Source organism: Sus scrofa, chromosome 6 (genome assembly GCF_054392235.1).
Source record: "Sus scrofa isolate SSC_HxYL_T2T_F1_AM1 chromosome 6, Sscrofa_HxYL_maternal_Yorkshire_Landrace_v2.0, whole genome shotgun sequence".
Lineage (NCBI taxonomy): Eukaryota > Metazoa > Chordata > Mammalia > Artiodactyla > Suidae > Sus > Sus scrofa.
In genome coordinates this window covers 62,599,742-62,623,341 of record NC_139388.1, presented here as the reverse complement: position 1 = coordinate 62,623,341, position 23,600 = coordinate 62,599,742, and the positions used below count along the sequence as shown (strand labels likewise).

The following is a 23,600-nucleotide window of genomic DNA, read 5'->3' as shown; positions in this document are numbered from 1 at the left end:
TTTTGAAACTTGTGTCCGGAAGCCGGGGGCAAGACTTCAGCGAGACAGAAGCCAATCAAATGCGTTGGCCGGGGAGGGTTGGTGTGGAGGGCATTTCCTCGAGAACACCTGGTGGGCGTGTCAGCCAATCAGCGGCTGCGTTCGGCAGCGTCAGGGCGGGGACACTTGTGATGGACTCGGGATCTTCAGGAGAGGCCGTCGCTGGGCGACCGCACGCGCGATGCTCCGCGATGGGAGGTGGGGGTCTCAGCCAATCAGCCTTTGCTACGGACCCGGGGGGGCGTGCCAAGTAGTCTAGGACCAATCCGTGACCGAGGCAGAAACAACAGGGAGGGGCCATCCTCCTGCCAATCGGAAGTGCTAGGAGGCGGGCCTGCCAGTTCGCGGACAGCTACGGCGCCATGAATATCCTACCCAAGAAGAGCTGGCACGTCCGGAACAAGGACAATGTGGCCCGCGTGCGGCGTGACGAGGCCCAAGCCCGGGAGGAAGAGAAAGAGCGTGAGCGGAGGGTGCTTCTCGCTCAGCAAGAGGTAAGCACCGAGCCCGGCCGGGGCTCCGGGGCTGAGCGCGCAGGCTCCTCGGGAGGGACCGGAAGCGGTGCGGCGCGCAGGCGCAGGGCACACCGTGGGGAATTTGGGGCTGGGTGCTTTGGAAGTATCTTCTCCTAGTGCTTTGATTAGCTCTCCTTGAACTCTCGCCGCTCTTGCTCTTCCCCCGCTCCTGTACTTCTCGAGGCCATAGTAGGAGCTCATGAAAAAACGAAGCCCTGAGTAGTTCAAGGAAACCCGGGCTACTTTTCAGTTTGCCTGCGCAAAGTCCCCATTTAGTGAGCGCCTGCTGCAGAACGCTTGACTTGCAAAATATCTCAAGCACCGTTCATTCTTAGAGGAGGCGCTATCATTTCTATTTTGCAGAGGGGTGAGATGCCTTCAGAGAGGAGGCCACAGCGAAATGACAGTGGAACAAGGCAATTCAGTTTTATCGGGCGAGCCCTTTGCCTGCACTGCCGGCCACACAGAAACACCAGAGGCAGTCTTTGTAACTCCTCACCTGTTTGATTTACACCTCACTTCCAGTCCTTTAGCTAATTTGGTGGTCAGCACTGGCTGGGGGATAGTTAGGGCTTTTAAAATTCTCATTTATCACTAGAAATTGCAAACCAACCGGGGATAGTGACTCGAAGCCCAACCTGGAATTCAGATCACCTGTTCTAATACATGTTTTGGTTGCCTTCATAGCGGTTTTTCTGTTTGTTTTTTTTTGGCAGTGCCCACCGCATGTGGGAGTTCCCAGGCCAGGGACTGAACCTGAGCCTTAGCAGCGACTTGAGCTGCTGCAGTGACAAGGCGGGGTCCTTAACCCGCTGCGTCACAAGGGAACTCCATTAATAGCTGTTTTTATTGTGTCACTGGAAATTCGGAATCCCTCTGGTTTTCTGTTTGAAAGGTAGCTTGCAAACCCAGATATTGCCTTATTTCTCCACCTTTTCTCGAAGCTGGGGCAGGTGCCTTTCCTGGCTCCGAGTGCCTCTGCTCCCTTCCTTACAGCCCCCGTCTGTGGTTGGCACTAGATTCACTGTTCCTTGAATCACATCTAGGTTCTGAATATTCTGCCTGTAACTTTCTTTTCCCCCAGGCCCGCACGGAATTCCTGCGGAAGAAAGCTAGGCATCAGAACTCACTGCCTGCGCTTGAAGCAGCAGAAGCAGGAGCCCCAAGGTCTGGCCCTGTGGATCTGTTTCGGGAGCTGCTAGAGGAAGGGAAAGGCTTGAGCAGAGGCAATAAAGAGTACGAAGAAGAGAAGCGACAAGAGAAAGTAAGTTGGTCCTGCCCTCTCCATCAGTCATGGATGGAGCTGGGGCTGGGGGAGCACCTTGCTTTCAGGTGTGACTGAGGGGTATTTAGGGACACAGAAGGAATCATATAGCTAATTTAGAGAACTCTTAAGAGTAATGAGGAAGTCCCTTTGTGGCTCATCAGTTAACGAACCCGACCAGGATCCATGAGGATGTGGGTTCCATCCTTGGCCTCGCTCAGTGGGTTAAGGGTCCGTTGTTGCTGTGAGCTGTAGTCTGGGTCGCAGACGCGGCTTGGATCCCCCATTGCTGCGGCTGTGGCGTAGGCAATGTGGGAAGACCCCTAGCCTGGGAACTTCCATATGCTAAGGGTGCGGCCTTAAAATAAAAAAGAAGAGTACTGAAACATAGCAGTCAAGAGAAGTTGGTTACTGTCGGGGTGCTAAGTACAAACCTGTCAGGTCTCTAACCTGGTGTCCAGATGTATAGATATCTGGGGAGTGTTAAGGAGCTTTGATTTTATTTTTTTTTAAATTTTTAAAATTATAGTTGATTTACAATGTTCTGTCAATTTCTGCTTTTCAGTAAAGTGACCCAGTTAAACATATATACATGTGTGTGTACATATATATATACATTCTTTTTCTCACATTATCCTCCGTCATGTTCCAGCACAAGTGACTAGACATAGTTCCCTGTGCTGTGCGGCAGGATCTCATTCTCTCTCCACTCCCACTCCCTTGGCAACAAGTCTCTTCTCCAAGTCCATGAGTTTGTTTCTTTTCTGTAGAAAGGTTCATTTGTGCCACGTATTAGATTCCAGATATAAGTGATAATGTATGGCATTTGTTTTTCTCTTTCTGATTTACTTCACTTAGTATGAGAGTCTCTTGTTCCATCCATGTTGCTGCAAATAGCATTATTTTGTTCTTTTTTATGGCTGAGTAGTATTCCATTGTGCATATGTGCTACGTCTTCTTCATCCATTGTCTGTGGATGGACATTTAGATTGTTTCCACGTCTTGGCTGTTGTGAATAGTGGTGCAGTGAACATACAGGTGCGTGTGTCTTTTTCAGTGAAAGTTTGTCTGAATATATGCCCAAGAGTGGGATTGCTGGGTCATACCGTACTACTATATCTGGTTTTCTGAGGTACCTCCCTACTGCTTTCCACAGTGGTTGGACTGATTTACGTGTAGGAGGGTACCCCTTTCTCCACACCCTCTCCAGCATTTGTTTGTAGATTTCCTAATTATGGCCATTCTGAACAGTGTGAGGTGGCACCTCAGAGTAGTTTTGATTTGCGTTTTCCTAATAATTAGTGATGCTGAGCATTGTTTCATGTGCCTGTTGGCCATCTGTGTGTCTCCTTTAGAGAAGTTTCTATTCAGGTCTTCTGCCCATTTTTCAGATGGGTTGGGTTTTTTGCTCTAGAGTTGTATGAATTGTTCGAATTATTTTAGAGATTAAGCCCTTGTCAGTTGCATTGTTTGAAACTGCTTTCTCCCATTCTGTAGGTTGTCTTTTTTTTTTTTTTTTTTATGGTTTCCTTTGCTGTGCAAAAGCCTTTAAGTTTGATTAGGTCCCATTGGTTTTTGTCTTTATTGCTTTTGAAGGTGGACCTAAGAAAACATTTGTAGGTTGATGTCAGAGACTGTCTTGCCTGTGTTCTCTCCTAGGAGTTTGATGGTGACTTTTGTTTAAGTCCTTAAGCCATTTTGAATTTTTGTGCCTGGTGTGAGGGTGTTTCTGTTTCATTGATTTACATGCAGCCGTCCAGTTTTCCCAGCAGCACTTGCTGAAGACACTGTCTTCTTCCCATTTTATAGTCTTGCCTCCTGTCAAAGATTAACTGGCCACAGGTGTCTGGGTAAGGAGATTTAAAAGTGTAAACCACATCCTCCGTCGTCAGCCCTCAGGGATCTCCCATCGGACTCTGAGCTTGCTGCCCCTGCCACCCGCCTCTGCCTTGCTTGCTTTTCCCAGATTTTTCTTCAGTTAGGTCCCCAAAGTTGCCGCCCTAACCTAAAGCAGCTCCACCCTGTGCCCCCGTTTCCTGGGCTTCTTGGTGATGAAGCTGTCACGGTGCTCGAGGGCAGGAGCCGCACATATACTGGCCAGTTGTGTCCCCAGCACCTCGACAGGCCCTGCTGCCTGATTGTCTGGTTCTGCCTTCTCAGGAGCCTTGGGTGTGTTCTCTCCAGGGCTCTCCAAGAGGAGATACACTGGGCATTCTCATTTCCGTATTTCCTGTCCCCCTCAGGAGAGGCAAGAGAAAGCTCTGGGCATCTTGACATACCTGGGCCAGAGTGCAGCAGAAGCCCAGACCCAGCCCCCTTGGTACCAGCTCCCCCCAGGGCAGGGAACCCCATCGCCTGGTGCCGGACGAGATGAGAAGATCAAGAACCGCCTGGACCCTCTGCGGGAGATGCAGAAGCACTTGGGGAAGAAGAGAAAGCAGAGTCGTGACGACAGCAGTCACAGCGGAAAGGAGAAGGAGCCTCCTGTGAAACAATGGCCCACAGAGTAAGGAGCTTGGGCCCTGAGGCTTGGCCATGGCCACATGGCTGGGACAGGAGGGTGCTGCAATCCTCAGTCTCGGGCTGGGGCTAGTGAGGTGTTCTCAACATGTGGTCCAGGGCTACTGGGAGTCTTGACACCCCTTCAGGGTCTGCAAAATCAAGCCCATTTTTCACGTTTTCACTCTTGTTCTTGGGATTTCTAAAGGCTACGTGACACGACAAGATGCCACTGCTCTCTGATGGCTAGTGGAATAGATGTTTGTGTTAACTTTTTAGTTTTGGGTTCCCTTGTGGCTCAGTGGGTTGAGGACCCAGTGTTGTCCCTGCAGTGGCTTGGGTCACTGCTGTGGTTCGGGTTTGAGCCCTGACCCAGGACGTCTATGCGTGCGGCCGAAACTGGACATTCCTGTTTCCATGTCGTGTTACATGATCGTAACAGAGTTGAGACCGGGGTTTGAGAACCATGGCGCTAGAGTAAAAGCAGGTTTGTGTCTTTCAGCTGCCAGACCCCTAGGTAGATCAGGTACAGGGACCTCTGCTCTACGGAGGAAGAGGTGGAGGGCGGGTGCTCGGGGTCGCAGAGCTTGGTAGGGTGGAGGAGTCGCCTGGAGGGCGGCCAGGGCAGCTCCCTGCTCCTAGCACCCGCTTCCTCTCTCTGCCTCGTGACCTGACACTGGGATAGCTGCAGGAGCTCCCAAGTGGCAGTTCCCTCGCAGAGGCAGCTGGGGGAGGGTGGGGCCTTCCAGGACCTCCGGCTTCCTGAACCAACTCTCCTCTCCTCCCAGACCCCCATCCCTGGACCGGCTTCGAGCTGAACGTCTCCGGCGTGAAGCAGCTGAGAGGGCGCGGGCAGAGGCCCTGCTGGCCCGGGTCAGAGGCACAGCAGCCCAGGAGCATCGGCCGGAAGAAGAGGTGGATGAGCGGCAGAGGCGGTACAACTCCCAGTTCAACCCCCAGCTGGCCCGGCGCCCCCGCAGGCAGGAACTCCCCCCTGCTCACTGACTGAGGGGGTAGAGGAGAGGCCGCTGCTGCCAGCCGTCATATAAAACTATTTATTCATAAATATTTTCCAAAATGAAAATAGGTTTACCAAAAAATGTCCCTCACTGGGGAGGGGAGGAGGGGGCAGCCCTCGCCCCCGGGCCCCCAGGGTGGGGCTGAGAGGTAGAGAACACCTCCCGGCCCCCTCCCTGCTTCCTGGGGGAGGGGGCTGCCCCGGGGCCTGGGGCCTCCCCCCCAGTCTTCCAGGGCAGGGCCCTCACCTGGGCAGGGGGATCAGCATGCGGGGGGAGGGGGTGGAGGAAGGGGCCGGTGTCACTGGAGGTCCCGGTCCTCCAGGTAGCGGTACTCAAAGGTGAAGCCTTCCTTCTTCCGCTGGCCCCACTTCTCGTAGTCAAAGTAGATGTAGGTGCCCTGGCCGGGGGAGAAGGCGGTCAGTGAGTGGCCCAGGAGGCGCTCGGGGATCTGGGTTGGACCGACACAGGGGACAGGTCTCAGGGCCGTGGACGTGCCAGGCAGCAGGCCGCCTGCCCGCACGCACACGCCATCTCACTCCACCCTCTCAGGGCTCTTGGCAGGTAGGAAACGTTATCACGCCTGCTTCAGAGGAAACGGAGGAAGGCACAGCGGTCAGGGGTCAGAGCCGGGCCTCGGCCCTGGGCACCTGTGCACCTCGAGATGGCTGTGGCTTTGGAGGCCTGACAGGCGCTGCGTGTGTGCTGTGTGTCCTGGGGTTTGGTCTTCACAGAAGCCTCAGACCACTGCCCCGGCCTTGAGGACCAACAGGCCTGGCTGGAGCCTACATCCAGGCACGCGGCCAGGACCAAGGTTTTACTGGGGACAGTGGTGGTGCGGGAGCTTCTGAAGGACTGATGCCTAGAGACACGCTGAGAGGATTACTTTGGACCAAACGAGGAGGGGGCAGGAGGGCTGTGGTTAGTGGGGGAGAAGACACGGTGGGAAGGGGCTGGTTCTGAGTGGGTGGTGGAAACACTTCCAAGAACCTGAAAGCGCCGTGAGGAGGGGACCGAGTCCCCTGAGGACAGGGGCCTTGGCCAGTGCTCAGCAGCGGGGAGAGGTGTGGAGGGAACGCCACTGTGGACCACCACCAGGCAGGCCCAGGTGAAATAAAGTACCAAACGCCCACGACACTACATAGCAGGCACCGTGAAGTACTTACATGTTAGCAACTCATTTAATCACAACCGTGTAAAGGTAGGTCCTATTACCCCGTTTTTACAGATAAGGAAATGGAGACAGGTGTTCAAGTGAGTGGTTCCCAAACACCAGCTAGAGCTGGGTTCAAGCCCAAGGAGTCTGGCTCCAGGGTTTTGCAGGAAGGAGGGGAGGTTCCCATCAATTACGAGAACATTTTAGAGAGCTTCCTCCTCCGGGAGTGCCCAGCCCCTGCTCTGCTGGGGGCCAGGGCTGGGACCGGCCGGTGAAGGTCCCCGTGCAGGGCACTCCCCCGTCTCGGGTGGGAGACACCAGCCCCCCGCACCGTGCCGGGGGCCAGGCAGAGGTGTGGGCTGTGTGCAGCGGGGGGCAGGCTCCTCTGAGGGGACATAGAGGCGAGGCCCTCTGGGCTGCCCAGGAGGCGGCCGGGCGGGGAAGAAAGAGAGCAGTGTCCCAGGCAGCGCACACGGCCTGAGGGCCAGCGCTGGTAGAAGGAGGTGGCAGCGGAGGGAGGCGGGGCTGCTAGCCTGCGTGTGGAGCGGGGAGCAGAGTGGACGGGGCACAGGCAGGGGCCCTCACCTGCTCAAACTCGTCAGTGATGGTCTTGGGCTCCTCGTGCCTCTGGAACCACATCATGTACTTGGTGTGGAATCGCCATGACTGCTTCTTCAGGGCCTTGGCTGCCAGGTACTGCGCCTTCGTGCCCTGGGGAAGGAAGGGGGACCCGGGGATCAGGGGGGGGTCTCCAAACTGGAAGGGGCCAGGGGGACAGGGCAGGGCAACAGGGCTGACCCCAGGCCCCGCCACAGACCGAGGTTGGGCTGGACAATCCGAGTGGAGATGGGCTGGGGCACAAGACATACCAATGCTGGTCAGGAGAAGGAAAATGAGACAGGAGGTGGAAATTGCTTCCAGAGAAGCTTTGAGAAGAAAGAGAAACTAATCGTGATGAGTTGAGAGGAAGCGGTTTAGAAACTTTCCCAAAGTGGGCTGAGGGTGGGGGTCAGTCGTAACTCGCAGGGGTCACGCAGAGGTTGGACTATTCCCTAGGGGTCTCCAGGGAGGCCTGAGAACGTGCCCGTGAGCAGCGGCCCTGCACAGCCGAGACTGAGAGGGCAGGCACCGTGGGCTGTGCCAGCAGGCAAGCAGGAGCGGTGCTGAGCTCCCCGGCTGCTCGGCCCAGCCCTCGGCCTCAGCAGGCCTGACAGCTCAGTGCTGAGGGGGGCAGGGGCAGGGTGGGGTCGGAGGGGCCCAGGACTGGGGAATGGGGAAGGGGTGCGGTCCCGGCGGCCGCAGTGGGGCACCCACCTCACCCCTCCAGCCCGAGGGGGGACGGCGGCGGTGGCGGCGAAGCCGGGGGGCCTGAGGCTGCCCCGGGGGCCCTGCTGTACCTCCAGATAGTAGAAGATGAAGAAGAGCGTCTCGGTCGACAGGCGCTGGTAGAACTCCACAGTGTCCGAGTGTGGGGGTGGCATCTGGTGGTGGTAGGGGGGTGTTGGGCAGGGGTTCCGGGGGAGGTACTGCCTGTGGGGGAACAGGAAGCTCAGCGCCACTGCCTGGCGGCCCCTGCTGTCACACAGGCAGGCAGGACCCGGCCTCCTTGCATCCCCTCGCGGGTCCAAGGGAGCATCTTGGCCCCGAGTCACCAGGCATTCAAAGCCTCGGTCCCCGCCGCCTGTGCAGAGCCCCAGAGCAGTGCCCAGAAGCTTCACCTAGTCTCTAGGACGGGGATGAGACCTCCAACTGCAGCCTCCTCCCTCAGACTCGGGTCCCAGCCCCCAGCCCCCTCTGCGGCCCCTCACCGGATACGCTCAGAGTCTGAGGGGTGGGGCATGTGGTGCCAGGCAGCCTCTTCCATGGCCTGCTGGTAGAGCTGCTCCTTGGTGAGGGGCACAGGCCCCAGTGGACACACGCCCAGCGACAGCGGTATGTTCACCTCAGAGAGCTGCAGGGGAGGCTGGGCTGAGGCTGGGGGAGCTGACGTGCTGCTCAGGATGATGTCTGCAGAGGGCAGAAGGCAGAGGTGGGGCTGGCAAATGTCAGGCTGGTCTGTGCAGCCCGCCTTACTGGCCCACCCACCGCCCAGACACTCACCTCGCTCCGTCAGGTGCAGTGTGGGCACAGGGTCCTCGATGCCGGAGCTGATGGCTGCCCGCTCGGCCATGGACTTCAGGGAGCTCAGAGGCTCAGGAGCCTGGGGAGGGAAGAGGTGTCTGGCCTAAGGTCAGGGCAGAGGACTGACACTGGGTCCTCACCGGCCCTGGCCCTCGCCTGCTCTAGCGGAGCAGAGGCCCCTAGTGCGAGAGGACGTCCACAGCAGCGCCCTAGCAGTGAGGAGGCAACCGGGCCCCAGCGGAGGGGCGCCGGGCCCGCGGCATGACCCGGAAGACATGCTGCACTCGGGAACGCGCCGAGGAGGGCCCCGCGGCAGCCCTGCTTCTCCGTGCCCACACGCCAGGGCCCCGCCTGCCGCCAGCTGCTCGATGCAGGCCACTAGGACGTGGCCCCGCGGCCTTGGCTGATGGGGGCCGCCAGCCGTGGCCTTACCTCCTCTCCACCCCGCGCCCTCGTCCTTCAGGCAGCGGCTTCTCTGTCCTGCCGCTAAAGCGCCCTCGGAGGGCCCTCCACGGCCAGGCCTCCTCTCCCCTGTCCTGTCCTCAGAGGTGCCTTGTCAAACTCAGCTGTTCATTTCTCTACTCCAAACCTTCCCATGGCTGCCCAGCACGACTCGCCCCAGTCCGTGGAGCAGTGGCGTCAGGGACTGCCCCCTTTCTCCGGAGAAGCGCGCCCGCGCCCGCGTCCCCTGCGGCCTGTCTACCTCTCTGGCTGAGGGCGCCCCTGGGGCTGGTGCGGTTCTGAGTGCCCTGTGAGGATGACGGTCAAGAGCCCACCACGTGGGGGGAGGGACCCATGCCCATGCCCTGCATGTTCCAGATGAAGGAAGGCTCACGAGGCAGCTGTGCAGGCTGGGACCCTGCCAGGGGCCCTCTCACCCCTCCTGGGGCACTGAGTGTAAGACACACTGGCCCGCAGGGCTGCTGCCCTCTGAGACGGGCCTCGCAGCCAGCCCGCAGCCTGGGCCCTCCTCTCTGCCTCTACGTAGAGCGCGGCCGTTGACCCTCCCAGGCTCCTGTGCAAGACAGCAGCTCCTGTCACCCTTCCCGCCGCTGAGACCCCACCTGACCTGGCTCAGGTCCCGGCTTAGATACCTGCCCAGTCCACCCGGCACCCTAGCTGGGTGGCCTCCCCCGGTGAAGTCAGGTGCACCTCTGTGCACTCCCTGCCCTCCCTGTCCAGGCCCGGCTCTGCTCCCTGCGTGGAGGGTGGCAAGTGGGTACCTTAACCCGGCACAAAGGGGATCAGAGTAGAGGTCGAGTGTCTCCTTGACTTAAGCAGTTTTTTGGAAGGATGCAGGCAGTGAGCTGGACAGTGGGTTGGGTCAAGAAACGCCCTCGAGGAGAAATGGGGACAGAGGCCGTGCTGGACGGAGGGGGCTGAGAGTGGACACCGGGAGAGTGAGCAGGCAAGTACGGTCAGAAGCAAGGAGAGAACTGGGGGGACAGAGACGGGGGCCTGGGGAGGGGGTGGCGAGGAGCCCAGAAATGGGGTGAGGGTGCAGGTATGCCTAGAGGAGAGACGCCAAAGCAACAGAGAGCGAGGGCTGGAGGGGGAGATGGCAGGGAGAGACCGGAGGGAGGGGACTGCAAAGGGGTTCAGTGAAGGCACAGGGCCAGGACACGGAGACACGAGGGGCATGCCCGGACGCCAGGGGCCCACCTTGATCTCCGGGGCGGCGCTGAACTGCGGAGGTCCATTGAGCAGGGTGCTGGCTGCCTTGGCCTCGCTGAAGCTGGGCGTCGGGGAGCTGGGGGGGTTCACAGGTAGTGGCACCAGGAGGCTGGGACCCCCGGAGTTGTTCCCTGAGCCTGGGGCCACGCCCCCAGCGCCTGTTGGAGCTGCTGCACTGGGCTCCTTCCTGGGGAGGGGTACACAGGGGTGGCTACTCAGGAGGGGGCCCCAGGGGCAGGATGGACGATGGGCAGGTCTGGGTGGTCGGGCAGGGAGAAGGCACAGGAGTGGGGCGGCTGAGGGACACAGCCCGGAGAGAAGCCCTCTGGGCGAAGGCGGACCTGCTCTTTGAGACACCCCCATGAGGGTGGGGTGAGCCTTCTCCAGGTGCCCCTGAGACCACACGGCTGAATGGCCCTGGGAAACAGCAGGCCTCTGGAGGGGCCCGCAGAGGAGGGTGTGGAGGGGCAGTGCCCATGTCCTGCACAGGAGGTTAGGCTCTCTCGGGGTTCTGCTCCTGGAAACAGGATGGTCTGACCTGGGACCTGGAGAGGTGACTGGGGAAGGACGACTGGGACCCTTCATTTTGCAAAGTGGACACTGAGCCTTCAGAAGGCGGCAGGAAGGCCTGGGGCGGGATGCAGGAAGGGGAGGTGGAAGGGCAGAGAGGACTGCAGGAAAGGGCAGGCTAGAGAGCATTCCAGCAGGTCCCTGATGGGTGGGGGTGAGGGACAATCCCACTTAGACAAGGAGTGTTTTAGGGCAAAGCAGAGGGCAGCTGCGTCCAGAACCTCAACTGGAAAGAAGTGGGGTCACATCACCTAAGCAGGCGGGCAAGTCCCAACTGGCAAGGGAGGGCCTATATCTGCAAGATGTGGTGACACTGCGCGAGGCCCCATGTCCCCAACCCCGCTGAAGTCGGGTACTCACGAGGTGCTGGGAGGTGGGTTGTGGGGGCCAGAGGGGGGGCCCAGAGCCTGGCTACTGGTGGTGTTGCCCCCACTGCTGCTGAGAGCCACCTCTGCTGGACTGTCTGCCACCACTGAGCTGTAACCTGGGGGGAGGAGGAAGGAGTCAAAGGAGCTTTCACCCACTATGGGGACCCCTCCCCCGCCCCGCTGCCCGCACCCCACCCCACCCCCGCCCCGACTTACTGGTGGCACCATTCTGCTTGCCAGCACCTCCACCTCCACTGCTGTTATTACTACTGCCGCCGCCTCCGCCACCTCCACTGCCACCTCCACCTCCCCCACCAGGCTGGACGCTGGGGGGTCGTGGCTGGGCGGTGCTGGGCCCACTAGGGGCTGGCGGGGCCACAGCCTGGGCATAGGGGGCAGGGGTGCCCGAGTTGTGGCTGGGAGCTGGGCTGGCCTTGGGGCCCAGGGCACTTGCGGGTGCTGCTGGGGCAGGGGCCCCATTGTTGCCAGGGGTGGTGCTCAGGGCAGAGGCGGTAGGCGGGGGGCCGGAGGGGTAGCTTGGCGGCACGGCTGGGGACTGAGGGTGCTGGTTGCTGTGGACAGGCTTGGAGCCGTTTTTGGCTGGAGACTGCAAGTGGAGGAGAGAAGAGTGTGAGAAGCCAGTGGGTCAGCAGGTTTAGCCGGCCTCCTGTACACCCCTCCCAAGAACGAGGCTCCACCCTCAGCGCTGGCCTGGCTGCCTGAGGCTCCCCCGCCCCCTCAGGCTTACAACACAGGCCTTTCTAGCCTGCAGCCAGCTTTCCACGCCCTGCCTGGACATCTCCCCACGACGTCCCACAGGGACCTGAGACCCAGCGTGGGGCTAAGAGAAACCCATCTGCCTGAAGGCAGAACAGTGGGAAAAGTGAAAAGGCCCTCGGAGTGTGATCAGCTGGGCGGAACAAAGAGCCCAGAAGAAGGCAGAACGGCTGAAAACCAGACAGCAATTCTGCACGTCACTTAAAGGGTCATCGAAGCAACTCGGGGGGCTGGTGATGAGCAACACCCCACAAAGCAGTGCCCATGACACCCCTGTGGCTGAACTGCTGACAGACAGTCCCTCTCAGCCAGACCACATGCTGCCGTGCCCCCGCCTCCTGGACGCATCCTGATGCCCTGCAGGCACCTTGCTCACTATGCACCAAGCGGGACCTGTGACCGATTCCTTCCTGGCACCACGCAGCCCGGTCCCACACCAACCTCGTCAACACCTGCCTCAGGGTCCCCTTGGGGACCAGTCCTCCTATGAGCCCAGAGCAGGGTTTCAGGCCCACGTGCCTCCTGCCTCAGGACAGCGTTCCTGTGCAGCAGGTGTGCTCCCGTCCCGGGAGAGAGCAGAATTCATGGGGTTCACTAGGCGAAAAGAAACTCTGGGGGGCCCTTCCCTTCTCAAGATCGCACACCATCAGCGCAGCCAAGGCCCAGCACGCCCTCCCAAGCCTGAGACCCGTCCCTTCTCAGAGCTGGTCCATCAGCCACGGGTCCCACAGCACCACAGGTGAGGTCCTGTGCTCACGCCAGGCCCACCTCCCCACACTTCCAAGCTCCAGCGCCACTTGCCCGAGTCACGCTGCCTCTTCCTCCACTGCACAGTGCAGGCGTCCCTCCCGGAGCACCTCCTGACCACAGTACCAGCCACTCGCCTGTCTGTGCCCATCCACACCCAGGGCAGCACTGCCTTCTGACCCACCGCGCCCCCTCACAGCCCAGCCTTGGGGAGCCAGCAAAGGAGTGAGCGCTGTGCCCATCAGTGTCTGACGCTCACTGGACCCACCTGGCTGACTTCACTATCCGTCGAGCGTCCCCTCTTCTTGTCATCTTCAGAGTTTTCCTGAGGTTCAAGAGGTGCAGTCAGAAACCCGGGTGACTCCAGGGCCCTGACGAGACACGGATCTCTGGGCCTCCCAGACCCGAACTCGGCTGACCAAACTCCTGGCCCCAGCGCTGCGCAAGTGCCTCCGACCTTCCTCTCACTGGGAACCCACCTGAGCCCTGCTCTCTAGGGTGCTGTCTTTCAGGGCCCAGCACCACCCGCCAGCCTCTGGAGGATGCAGGAAGCTGCTCTCCTTAGGGAATCCGACCCGTGATCCCTTCCCAGGCTGTCCGAGCACCAGCCTCCCTGCTCCACGCCCAGACCCACGAATGCCCTAAACCAGCCGGATCTTCAGCCCGTGGGGCCCAGACCCGATGCCTGGATCCCTCCCTCCAGAGCGTCTCCGAGAGTCCTCAGCCCCGGCCCTCCGTGCCCTCCCCGGGCTTGCAGACCCACCCAGGCCTCACCGTGGTGCAGTTGGCCGGGCTGGGTGGGATGGGCGAGCTGGAGGTGGTGGAGGTGGGCGTGCTGCTTGACTGGTTGAAGATCTCATCCTCCATGTGACTGTGGCTGGGTGGGGAGGTGGCGACCAGCGCCTGTGCTGTGGGGGCGGGAGGGGGTGTGAGCCAGCTGGACCCCCCTCAGCACCGGCCCTCGGCACCCCCAGGCCAGCCCCGGGCCTCACGAATGTCCTCGAGGTCCAGGTCGTCGTAGAGGAACTCGTTCTCCTCGAAGTCGGGATCCTGGGACGAGTCGACGTAGTACTCCACGTCGTCCTTGATCTTGCGGATGGCGTCCACCAGGATGGAGTCGTTGTCCAGCATGCGCAGGATGGTCTCCAGCATGCGCACATGGTAGCGGTGCTTCTCGATGTGCCGCTTCAGGCCCTCGATCCGGTCCTGCTTCTGCTGGCGAGCCCAGGGCCAGGCTCAGGGGCAGCAGGGCCTGCCCAGCCCCTCCTGCCCCCACAGAACCCGTCCTCAGTCCCTGACCCTGGGGAGACGCAGAGGCTCCTCTCCAGCCCTGCCCAGCGCCTGCTCCCCACTCCCCCCGCCCCCGCCCCAGCCATCCCTGGAAACCTCTCAAAGAGCCAGGGCTCCCCGTGCCTCCCCTGCAACACGGCCCTACTGGCCCCCACCTGACCACCCCCACCTCTCGACGGGAGCCCCCACCTCTCTGCTGAGCCCACCGCCCAACTCCTAGCATCATCTGGATCACAGACCCCCCCGCCCCCGTCTGCCTCTGACAGTGCTAACGGCAACTCGCCCGCGGGGGGCGCCTGCGGACAGTCTGGATCGTCTGTCACCACCACGACCTTCCACACCCGCTCGAGCACCCTGAGGAGGAGCCCAGATTCAGAGGCCCGGCTCCCCGGCTCCTGCCCAAGACCCCAGTGCCCTTTAGGATTTGACATCTCAGACCCAGCTGCAAAGCCCTCTCTGCCAGGACTTATCTTCCAAGCCCACGGTTCCCAGACCCCTCAGTTTCGGACGCCCACCTCTGGCACACTGCCCACCCCCAGCCTCCCCAGGACCCAGCTCTGCCCCTGGCACTACCCCGGTCAACTCAGACCCTACGATCCCAGGTTTCTGCAGTCGGGGCCCCTGGCTTTGTCTCAGACCACTCTTCTCTTCAGACCACATACCCCATTTCTCTATGTCCCGTCGTGTCCACACCCGCTGTCTCCCCTTGGGCCTGGCCCTGGGGGTGCCGTGAGAGCCCAGCTGCGGCCCCTAACCTCCCTGCCCCAGTGGGTGTTGCTCGGGTCTCTCTTCCTCTACAACGCAAGCAGAGCTCAGCACCTTCCCCCAAACTGCTCTTCTGGAGGCCCTGCCACTCACCCAGACACCCGGGCTGGACACTGAGACTGCTTCACCTGCGCCCTGTGCCATCCTCAGTCAGGTGCTAAGCCCTCCCGATCCTGCCCCTTGACCCCCGATCCCAGCTGCCGGCCTCTCCCGCTCGCCAGCCCATCTCTGTCCTCTGGGCACAGGGTCCCCCCACTCACATCCTTGTCGCCCTTCTTCTTGCGTGTCTGCACCGACAGCGACTCCACCTCACTTTCAAACTGGTCCACCTGCATGTTCAGGGTGTCGATGGTATTCTGGGGGAGGAAGGGGAAAGGCAGGCAGTCAGCCAGGGTCCTCTCATGCACCTAGGGGTCAGGGCCCCCAGGTCACCTCCTCCTCTACCCCAACTCACTGTGAGCCACTGGCCAACCTCCTCCTTCTCCTTCTGGGCAGGGTCCACCTTCTGTGCCAGGCCCAGGCCCTCCTTGCTATAGGCTTTGGTCTTGGTCTCTCGCTCCACAACTTTGAACCGTTCCATTTGCTGTGGGGAGCGAGGGTGGCAGGGGGCTCCCGTAGGTGGGAGAGCAGCTGACTCAGGGCCAGCAGACACTCAGACCAGAGCCTCTGGGAGCCACACGCTCAGGCGCCCAGCCCTTCGGCTCCCCTCCCTAGGTGCAGAGCCCTTACCCTCTCGGGGACCTCTGGGGACCCGGGAATCCAGCCACGCCCCAGCTCTCAGGACCAGGCTCTGGGCTCCTACCGTCTCAATGAGCTTGCGGTTGTCTATCAGCTGCCTCTTGTCCTTGATCTCGTTGGACGCCACCCATGTCTTGATCTGGTCCCTCAGCCGCTGGAGGTGCGAACAAGTCAGATGGCCTCACGACCCCAATGCCAAGTCCCGCCCCCGCCCTGGGACCCAGCAGTCCACCCTCTCCCTTCCTTCTGCCCCCCAGGACACGGGCGCCCAGGCCCCAGCCCTCACTTGAAGCTTCTTAATCTCCTTCTTTAGGTCAGCCTCATACTTCTCTTTCTGGTTTGCGTTGGCTGCATTGTGGAGCTGAGGGATGAGAGAATCCAGGCCTGAGTGGGGTTCTGGGTGCCCCACTGCCCACTCCAGCAGGAAGCCCGCCTCTCTCCGCAGTCCGGGGACACTGGCGACGACCCCCTCCCCCGGCCCATCTCCGAGCTGCTTCTCTGAGGTCCTGGGCATCTGGACGTGCAGGCCGTCTCTGGGGCTGCCATTCCAGACGTCCTGAACCGTCCTTTCCGCTCCTCCCTGGAGACCCACTCAGATGCCGAGGGCCCCAGCCCTGTACCTTCTGCCAAATATCTTCAAACTGCTCCACGCCCTCGGACACCTTCTTGAGGCAGCGATCAATCTCACCTGGCCAGGGAGGAAGCAAGGCGGTCAGCGTCCTGCCAAGGCAGCAGGCACCCAGAGGGTTCTGAGGAGACTGGGCACATGGCCGGGCGGCGGCAGGTGGTCAAGCCAGTACCTTGGAGTTTGCGCTTGTCCGCCATCTTCCCAGCCCTACGGACGCGCTCTCTTCATACTCCCTTGGAGACGGACGCTGCCGGGAGAGGTCAGGGAGGAAGACACAGTTACACCCGGGGGGGTCCAAACCCAGGCACGTGAATGAGGTCAGAACAGCCAGGCACAGGGGATGGAGAAGGGAAGATGTGTTTGCTATCTGATGACGGAGACGGGGTCCAGTTCTGCGGCTGCTGCCCCGACGGGCCAGCCCGGGGTCCGGCTCACGGCAGGACCCTGGAAGTTTACGCAAAGGAGGAAGTTGATACACTTTCTGTGTGCCTCTGACCCAGGAAGTGGAAAGTTCCTAGAGCAGGAGGCACTACCTCCCCAGATGACCCTCACAAGGATTTTTCAGAGCAGAAAAAAGTCCTCCCGCTCACAGCCGACTGCTAAGAACGAAGGCATTAAACCCAGAGACCACACTTCCTAGAGAGGAGTCAGGCACCCAGTCTAACATAGGAAAGGGTCACTCCTCAGCCAAGTCAGGAGACAGAGACCATTCTGCACCCCATGAAGAAGAGCCTGATGCTGCGTGTATGAGCTGTAAGGGACAGAGGGCATGTGCGATGGGAGGAGATGGAAGCTAAACCCACCCGTGCAGATAGGGCTCGGTCCCAAGTGGAAGAGGGCCTTGACCTCTAAGAAGTTTATTCCAGAGACGAGTCCTTAAACCAAAGGAGGCTGATACCAATCCTAACCCAAAGAGGCTGCTACCAAAAAGGGCTAGAGATTTGAAGGCAGAAGGCATCCCCAAGAGAGGGCCGGAAAGGAGAACCTTACAAAGATGAGAGGGTCAAAGCAGACCTCAGCTGCGAGGGAGCCATCTGCGCGCACAAAAGAATGACGTGCCAGATGCACTGGATAAGCACCCGATGCTTCGAGAGGGCATCTTCATCCTAAAGGAAGTCACACGTGACCCAGAGGGGACCGAGATCAAAGGTCACCAGGAGCTCTCACCCAGGGCAAGCTGCACTTCAGGGCCCAACACCAAGACCAGGAGAGCCTTGGGGAGGGAGGGTTAGGCCTGCACCACAGGAGGCTGCTCCTCAGAGAGGTGGCCTCTGCTGGAAAGCTCCCCAAGATCTGGGCAGTGTCCACTCTAGGGCCTGGGGCAGGGTGCCCCACCCAGAGCAGCCCCAACTGCCCAGGCAGAAAGAGCTCTCCACGGAGGACTAAGACCCTCAACCCAGTGGGAAGTCCTACCGAGAGGACCCCCACCCACGGGGAAGAGAACATCTTAAGAACAGTCCTGTCCTGTCCCGCATCTGTGCCACTGAATGCCTGAAAGCTCACAACGTGGCTAGTGCAGAAGAACGGAATTTAAACCGTTGATGTTAACTAGTTAAAATTTAAATCGCACATGGCTAGTAGCTACAGGTGAGACAGAGTATCAGAGAACATGCCTTGGAAACAGAGGCTCACAGTGACAACAGGGCTGGCCCCTCAGCCTCCTGGCAGCATCCTCCACAGGGACCCACTTTGCATGGTGCAGACCTATGACTTGGGGGGGCACGAAGCTCCTCCATAAAGGGCCAAGCAGCAGTGGCAGCATCTTTAGCCCAGGACTTGCTGAAATGCCAAGGTGGGACCCAACCCCAAGCGGGGGAAATTCCAGCTCCAGGAAGGAGCAGCAGCCAGAAAAAGGATCCGAGAGACAAGTGTGCTGAGGGGACTCAAAGCGAGATGGGACAAGTGCCCTTGATACAGGCTCTCACACGAGGGCCGGTCCCCAACACTGAGCTGTGCAGCGACGTCTCAGGTCCAACATCCTAACGTAGAAAAGCCCAAGGGTGAGAGGCGGGTACAGAAGCGTTAGACAGGAGGCCAATGCTGGGGCACGGGCAGGGGCTCCAGCCCAGGTGGAGAGGATGCCCAGTTTACACTCCACGCCTTAGGAAGGGGGAGCTCATTCCAAGTCCCCATACTGAGCAGGCAGAACACCCGCCCCAGGAGAGGAGCTGATATCCCCCAGAGTGGGCAAAAGAAAGTCGTGAAGGAGTTGGACGCAGGGGAACAAGAGCCCTACCTGGTCCAGGAAGTGACGTTTCAGACAGAAGCTCAAAGTGGGAGAAGACACTACCTACGCAGGGAAGCCTGCTCCTCCAGAGAAGGGCGCGTATCCTGGGCCAGGGTACTCCTAGCCCTAGACAGCCTGGCGACCCCAGTAGTTAGGAGACTCAGCCGCAGAGGCAACACCCTCTCCCGAAAGGAAAACCCCACAGCAAGAGGAGCGGAGAGAGAAAGGAAGCTGGAGCCTGAGTCTTGACCTGGAGGTGTCCTCACAGAAGAGCCCCAAGCATAAAGGGCTGGGAGCCCGCGGCTCCAGGGGGGTCCGAGATGCTCCAGGGAAGGTAACCACGGCAGGCCGGCTCCCGCGGAGACAGGCACGCGTCTCAGGGGGAGGAGCTGGTGCTCTCACTGCATAGGGTCTCTAATAGCACCACGGAATCTGGGAACCTTGGTCCAGGAGACTTAACTGCACGACTGTCCAAGACGAAGACACATGCCCTCTACTCAGGAGGCTCTACTAGGGGGCGGGCAGGGTGGGCAGCGCGCCAGGGCCGCAGGAGCCAACCACCAGAGAGTGAGGGGCCGAAACTAACAAAGAGCCCCCCACTTCACCTCGGGGTAGATGATACTGCCACACGGAGGGAGGCCTGATGAGGAGGAGCAGAAAGCTTAGTCCTGGCGGTCCCTAATCCGGGGCTGTCACCTGCCTGGACGGGGCCCTGGAGCGGGGCGAGGGCTCTGGCCTATCCGGAAGGGATGGCGGAAGGCCATCCCGAACCTGGGAGGCAGCTGTCGCTTCACACAGAGCATCTGAGACTCTGGAAAGTGAAGGCTGTTATCTCCCCACAGCAAGGCCCAATACAATGGTGGGGGGCTGGGAACCCCCCCTTGGGAAGGTTACACCGGAATTCGCCCCCAGCAAGAAACCTGTGCCTCAGGAAAGAGGGCAGAAGCCTGGTCGCGCACAGTAGGGCCTCCCAAGCAGGAGGCTGAAGCATGAGCCCTTGGGCACTAACACCTGAGAGGGTCCTTAGCTCCTCCGTGGGGGGCACACAGAAAGGCGTGGACACCTCAAGGCCAAGAGTGACCAATGCCCATACCAACGAAGGCAGGAACCTTACCCCTGGAGGAGGTGACACCGAGAAAGGTTCCTTACCCTGGAAACAAGGCATGACTCCAGTCCCCAAAACGCCACACCTCACAGCGTGGGCACCTCAGATCAAACGAGCCTGACCCTCTTAGGGGGTTCCAGCAGGGCGGGTGCGGAGAGGCGTGAGCCCCGGTTCTACAACCACTCCCACCACAAGGGTTCTTCAGTGCTGGGAAGCTCACACATCCACAGGGAGGAGCCCAAGACCAACACCGAGGGGGTGGGATCCTTGCCCCCTGGAAAGATGACGCTCCCACGCTGGGGCTGAAGCTTCAGCCTGAGGGATGTGACAGCCTACACGGTGAGGCAGTGGCAGAGAGTGTCAAAACACCGGTACCAAAAGGGCAGGAGCATCCGTCTTGGGGGAGGTGACAGCCCCTGAGCTGAGAGGCAGGGACGCTCGGCTGCCCCCAGCAGATTAACAACGAGGAGAAAGCGGGAACTTGGGACATGCCACCAAGAGAGGACCAGGTGCCTGAGACCCAGGGGACATCGACAACCGCACCACAGGGACCTCGAGGTGGAAGTGACATCGAGAGGAAACCCACAGCCAAAGCGGGCAGAGTCTGGATCCAGGACAGCTCACAAGCAGCCAGCCAGAGGCGGATACCCAGACCCAGGGAGTCAGGCGGAGGCCGGAAGAAGCAGGTAACGCCGAGGGCAGTCCCGACTCCCAGAGCCGAGAGCCTGGGCTGTGGGACTTGTCAGCACAGAGACGGAAACTTGGGCTGGGGCTCCGACGCGTGGAGCTGGCATCTTCACTCCAAGGGAGTTCGTCCCCCAGCGCATCCCCAAAGAGAGGAGAGGCCGCCACGGCGGGAGGGGAGCCTGGCCCCGGGAAGGGCGAGCCCCTGCCCTCGCAGGGGTCCTCGCAGCCCCCACACCACACGAAGGGGCAGCCTCGCCCGGAGGCGCCCCTGTCCTTCCAGCGAGGCGCCAATACCGACGCGGAGAGGGGCGGCACCTCGCACCCTCACACCCCACGGGGGCCCGACACGGACGCCGCGCGGGGCCGGGGTCGCGGGACGACCCCCGGGCGCCGCCGAGGGGCGTGGAGGAGGGAGCGGCGGCGGGGGCCGCGCACCGCCGGGCGGGCGGCGAGCGCCGGGGCCGCACGGGGCGGGAACGGGGGCGGCCATGTCGCGACAGGCGGCGGGGTCGCAGGGGCGGGAGGCGGCGGGGGAGGCGGCCGACGGCGCCGGGGGAGGAGGGGAAGGGGTCCGGCCCAGTCGAGCCTGACGCTCTCACCACAGGAGCTGGCGCCGCCGCTGAGGAGCCTATCGCGACAGGCGGGGGAGGCGAGCGCCCGCCGCCTTTTTCTCGCGCCCCGGGCCCGGGCGCTATCGCGATAGCGGAGCGGAGCGGAAGTGGGGTGGGGGGAAGTGGGCCCGGGGTTGTTCTGACGACGGGGTCGGGGCTCAAGGGAGGCCGCGGCGTCTGCCGATGGCTCCGCGGAAGCTGACCGGGCCCGGTCCAAGATGGCGGCGGCGGAGGAGGCCTCCCCTCCTCTCTTCTCGTCTCTGGCGCCGACCCGCCCCCGAGCCCTGAATATAGGCCTATCATTGCTCCGGTCGCACGTCGCTCTTGTCCCCCGGGCGCGCTTTATTGGTTCTTGGCGGAGATGCGGCCGGCCCCCTCTCGCCGATTGGGTGATCGCTCCAAGGCGCGGCGTTCGATTGGCCTCCTGCGCAGGCTGCTAGGATTGGCTCAGGTTTTCTTCCCCGCTCCTCCTCCTCCTCCCGCCTCAGGGCACAACACGCCAGCGCGAGGACTCGTGCGTCAATCCGGAGGCCTGTGTCGTGCTGATTGGGTACACCCGCCCCCCTCTCCTAAGCCAATTGGTCGGGGGGAGGAGCTAGGCTGATTGAGGGCGGGAAGTCGTCCGTCAAGTTTGGAGCTGTTTTCAATTGGCCGTGGGGGAATATTCTGCCCAGAAACCATTGGCTGGTCCGGGAAGTGGGTGGGGAAAGCGGAGGAAGGCATGGAGAGTGGGCGTTAAAGGCCGCGTACCTAATGGGAGACGGACAGGTGCTTTCAAAGCCGGGGCCAAGCTGAAGTCTTCTGCCAATCGAGACAGCCTCTGGGCCGAGAGGGAGGAGCCGGGCAAGAGGATCCACCCCCTCCCCCTTCGACGGCCCTGTTATCTTTCGCCGCAACGTGTCCAATAGTGTGGCGAGTGGGCGGCACCCGCTCCTAAGGCGTGTGAAACCAGGCATAGCAGGCAGGCTTGGGACCCGGGTGCATCCTTCCGCCTCGCTTGTGTCCTGGCGGGCCAGGCCTGTCCCTGTCAGCCGCAGTGTCTTCTCCAGGTGCCTGTATTTGGCATGCCTCTGAGATTCAGAAGAAGGAAGAAAAAGAAGGAAGGAAGCCAAAGACAATGTCCCAAGTCACCGGCACCACGCATAGCTGAACTGGTTGGGAAGCGCTGTGGAGGCATAGTTTTTGTTCTTCCCCTGAGTGGTGACGTGACCGTGGAACAGTAACTCCTCTGCACCTCCGTTTGCTTGGCGCTGTGAGGGCGCTGCAGAAGGTACAGATGAGATTCCCCGTGCCCCTTCACGGTTGTCTCCTAACACCGGTCAGACCTCACCTCGGTGGTTTTCTCTCCCTGGCCTCCCTTGCTGATGGCTCACGAGCACTGTTCATGAAAATCTACTTTTGCAAGTATACCGTCATTTTCGTGGTTATTTGAGACGCCCCCTCCGGATTTTTGAATGCCCAGCGCTTAGCAACCGTTTGCATTGAATGAACACACGGATGAACACGGGGAATGACTTGCGGTTGAGGCTTGCAAAGTACTGGTGCTTTACTATCCGGGAGGCGTTTGCCCTGGGTCACACAGTCAAGACGGCAAGTCAGACATGCTCATCTCCTTTAGGTGGAGGAAAGTGAGGTAAATCCCAGGGAGATGCATGGGCGGTCCTGCATCAGAGTCGCCCACTGCAGGCAGACCATTCTTGTAAAAATGCACTGTTCTTGGGCCCACACAGACCTGGGGAATAAAGCCCAGGGATCTGCATTTTCACAAACTTCCTGGGTGATTATTAGTGATGCAGCAAAGTCCTGTTATTCAAAGTGTGGTCTCTGGATGGAGCAGTGCTTTTTAGATGTCTCAGGAGTCGCTGGGAGATTTGTCAAGTGCAGATTCTGCGGTTCTAACAGATTCCCAGGTGACGCTGATACCCACAGTTCACATTTTTTAAGTAGCAAGGGCCCAGGGCAGTTGTTCACGAACTTAGCTGCACACGAGAATCACCTGAGGGCTTAAAAAAAATCCAGATACCCAGGCCTTGCCCTAGACTGATTACATCAGAGTTTCTCGGGAAGGGAACCAGACATGAGTGATTAAAGACCCCGGAGTTGATTCCAACACGCAGCTCATCTGGTAGGGAATTTTCTAGTGGTTTTCAAAGTAGGGTCCCTGCATCCAGCAACATCACCACCACCTGGGAAGTGGTTAGAAATGCACCGCTTTGAGTCCCGCCATAGACCAACTTGGTCAGACACTCTGGGCTCTGAAACCCAGTTCGAGAGTCCTTCCAGGCAATTCTGAAGCATGTTAACCTTTGAAAAACTCCAAGGGTATGCAGAACGGTAGGGCCAGGTGACTCAGATTCCTTCTGGAGACTCCCACCTCCATGTCCCTGGCCTCCTGTTAGATTCCTTCTGGCCAGGGGAGAAGGGGACTCTGAAGAGCTGTGCACAGACTGCCCTTCCCTGGCACACGCATAGGCAGAGATCGGCAAAGGTGGTCACTTTTTTTTTTTTTTTTTTTTTTTTTGTCTTTTAGGGCCGTACCTGTAGCATATGGAGGTTCTCAGGCTAGGGGTCGAATCGGAGCTGTAGCTGCTGGCCTACACCACAGCCACGCCACAGCAATGCCAGATCTGAGCCGCATCTGCGACCTACACCACAGCTCACGGCAACACCGGATCCTTAGCCCACTGAGTGAGGCCAGGGATCGAACCTGCATCCTCATGCATGCTAGGCAGGTTCAGTAAGCACTGAGCCACGACGGGAACTCCCAAAGGTGGGTCACTTCTAAGCAAGGCTGATTTAAAAG

The 23,600-nt window shown here is 60.2% G+C and overlaps 2 protein-coding genes across 2 annotated transcripts; one reads left to right on the top strand and one right to left on the bottom strand.

Annotated features, from left to right (window-relative positions):
• Positions 1-378: 378 nt before the first annotated feature.
• LENG1 (leukocyte receptor cluster member 1) lies at positions 379-5,401 on the top strand. The gene is made up of 4 exons (XM_003127415.6): positions 379-533; positions 1,639-1,818; positions 4,062-4,324; positions 5,106-5,401. Exons 1-4 carry the CDS (start codon positions 402-404, stop codon positions 5,320-5,322), a joined length of 792 nt encoding a protein of 263 aa, XP_003127463.2. The 5' UTR covers positions 379-401; the 3' UTR covers positions 5,323-5,401.
• Positions 5,359-21,023, bottom strand: CNOT3 (CCR4-NOT transcription complex subunit 3). The gene is given in 19 exon segments (XM_084962003.1): positions 5,359-5,733; positions 7,075-7,200; positions 7,804-7,872; positions 7,875-8,019; positions 8,298-8,496; positions 8,590-8,689; positions 10,273-10,471; positions 11,215-11,338; positions 11,439-11,829; positions 13,015-13,071; positions 13,521-13,654; positions 13,739-13,961; positions 15,062-15,157; positions 15,256-15,384; positions 15,604-15,693; positions 15,826-15,900; positions 16,160-16,227; positions 16,340-16,414; positions 20,786-21,023. Coding segments are annotated over 18 exon segments (2,349 nt in total). The 5' UTR covers positions 16,365-16,414; positions 20,786-21,023; the 3' UTR covers positions 5,359-5,634.
• Positions 21,024-23,600: the final 2,577 nt, after the last annotated feature.

What these genes read in the sequence shown, in the direction of transcription:
- LENG1 (XM_003127415.6), top strand. Translation starts at nt 402, where the DNA reads ATGAATATCCTACCCAAGAAGAGCTGGCACGTCCGGAACAAGGACAAT. An exon ending in TGCTTCTCGCTCAGCAAGAG is followed by an intron (nt 534 to 1,638) that starts GTAAGCACCGAG and finishes CTTTTCCCCCAG; the next exon opens with GCCCGCACGGAATTCCTGCG. An exon ending in GTGAAACAATGGCCCACAGA is followed by an intron (nt 4,325 to 5,105) that starts GTAAGGAGCTTG and finishes CTCTCCTCCCAG; the next exon opens with ACCCCCATCCCTGGACCGGC.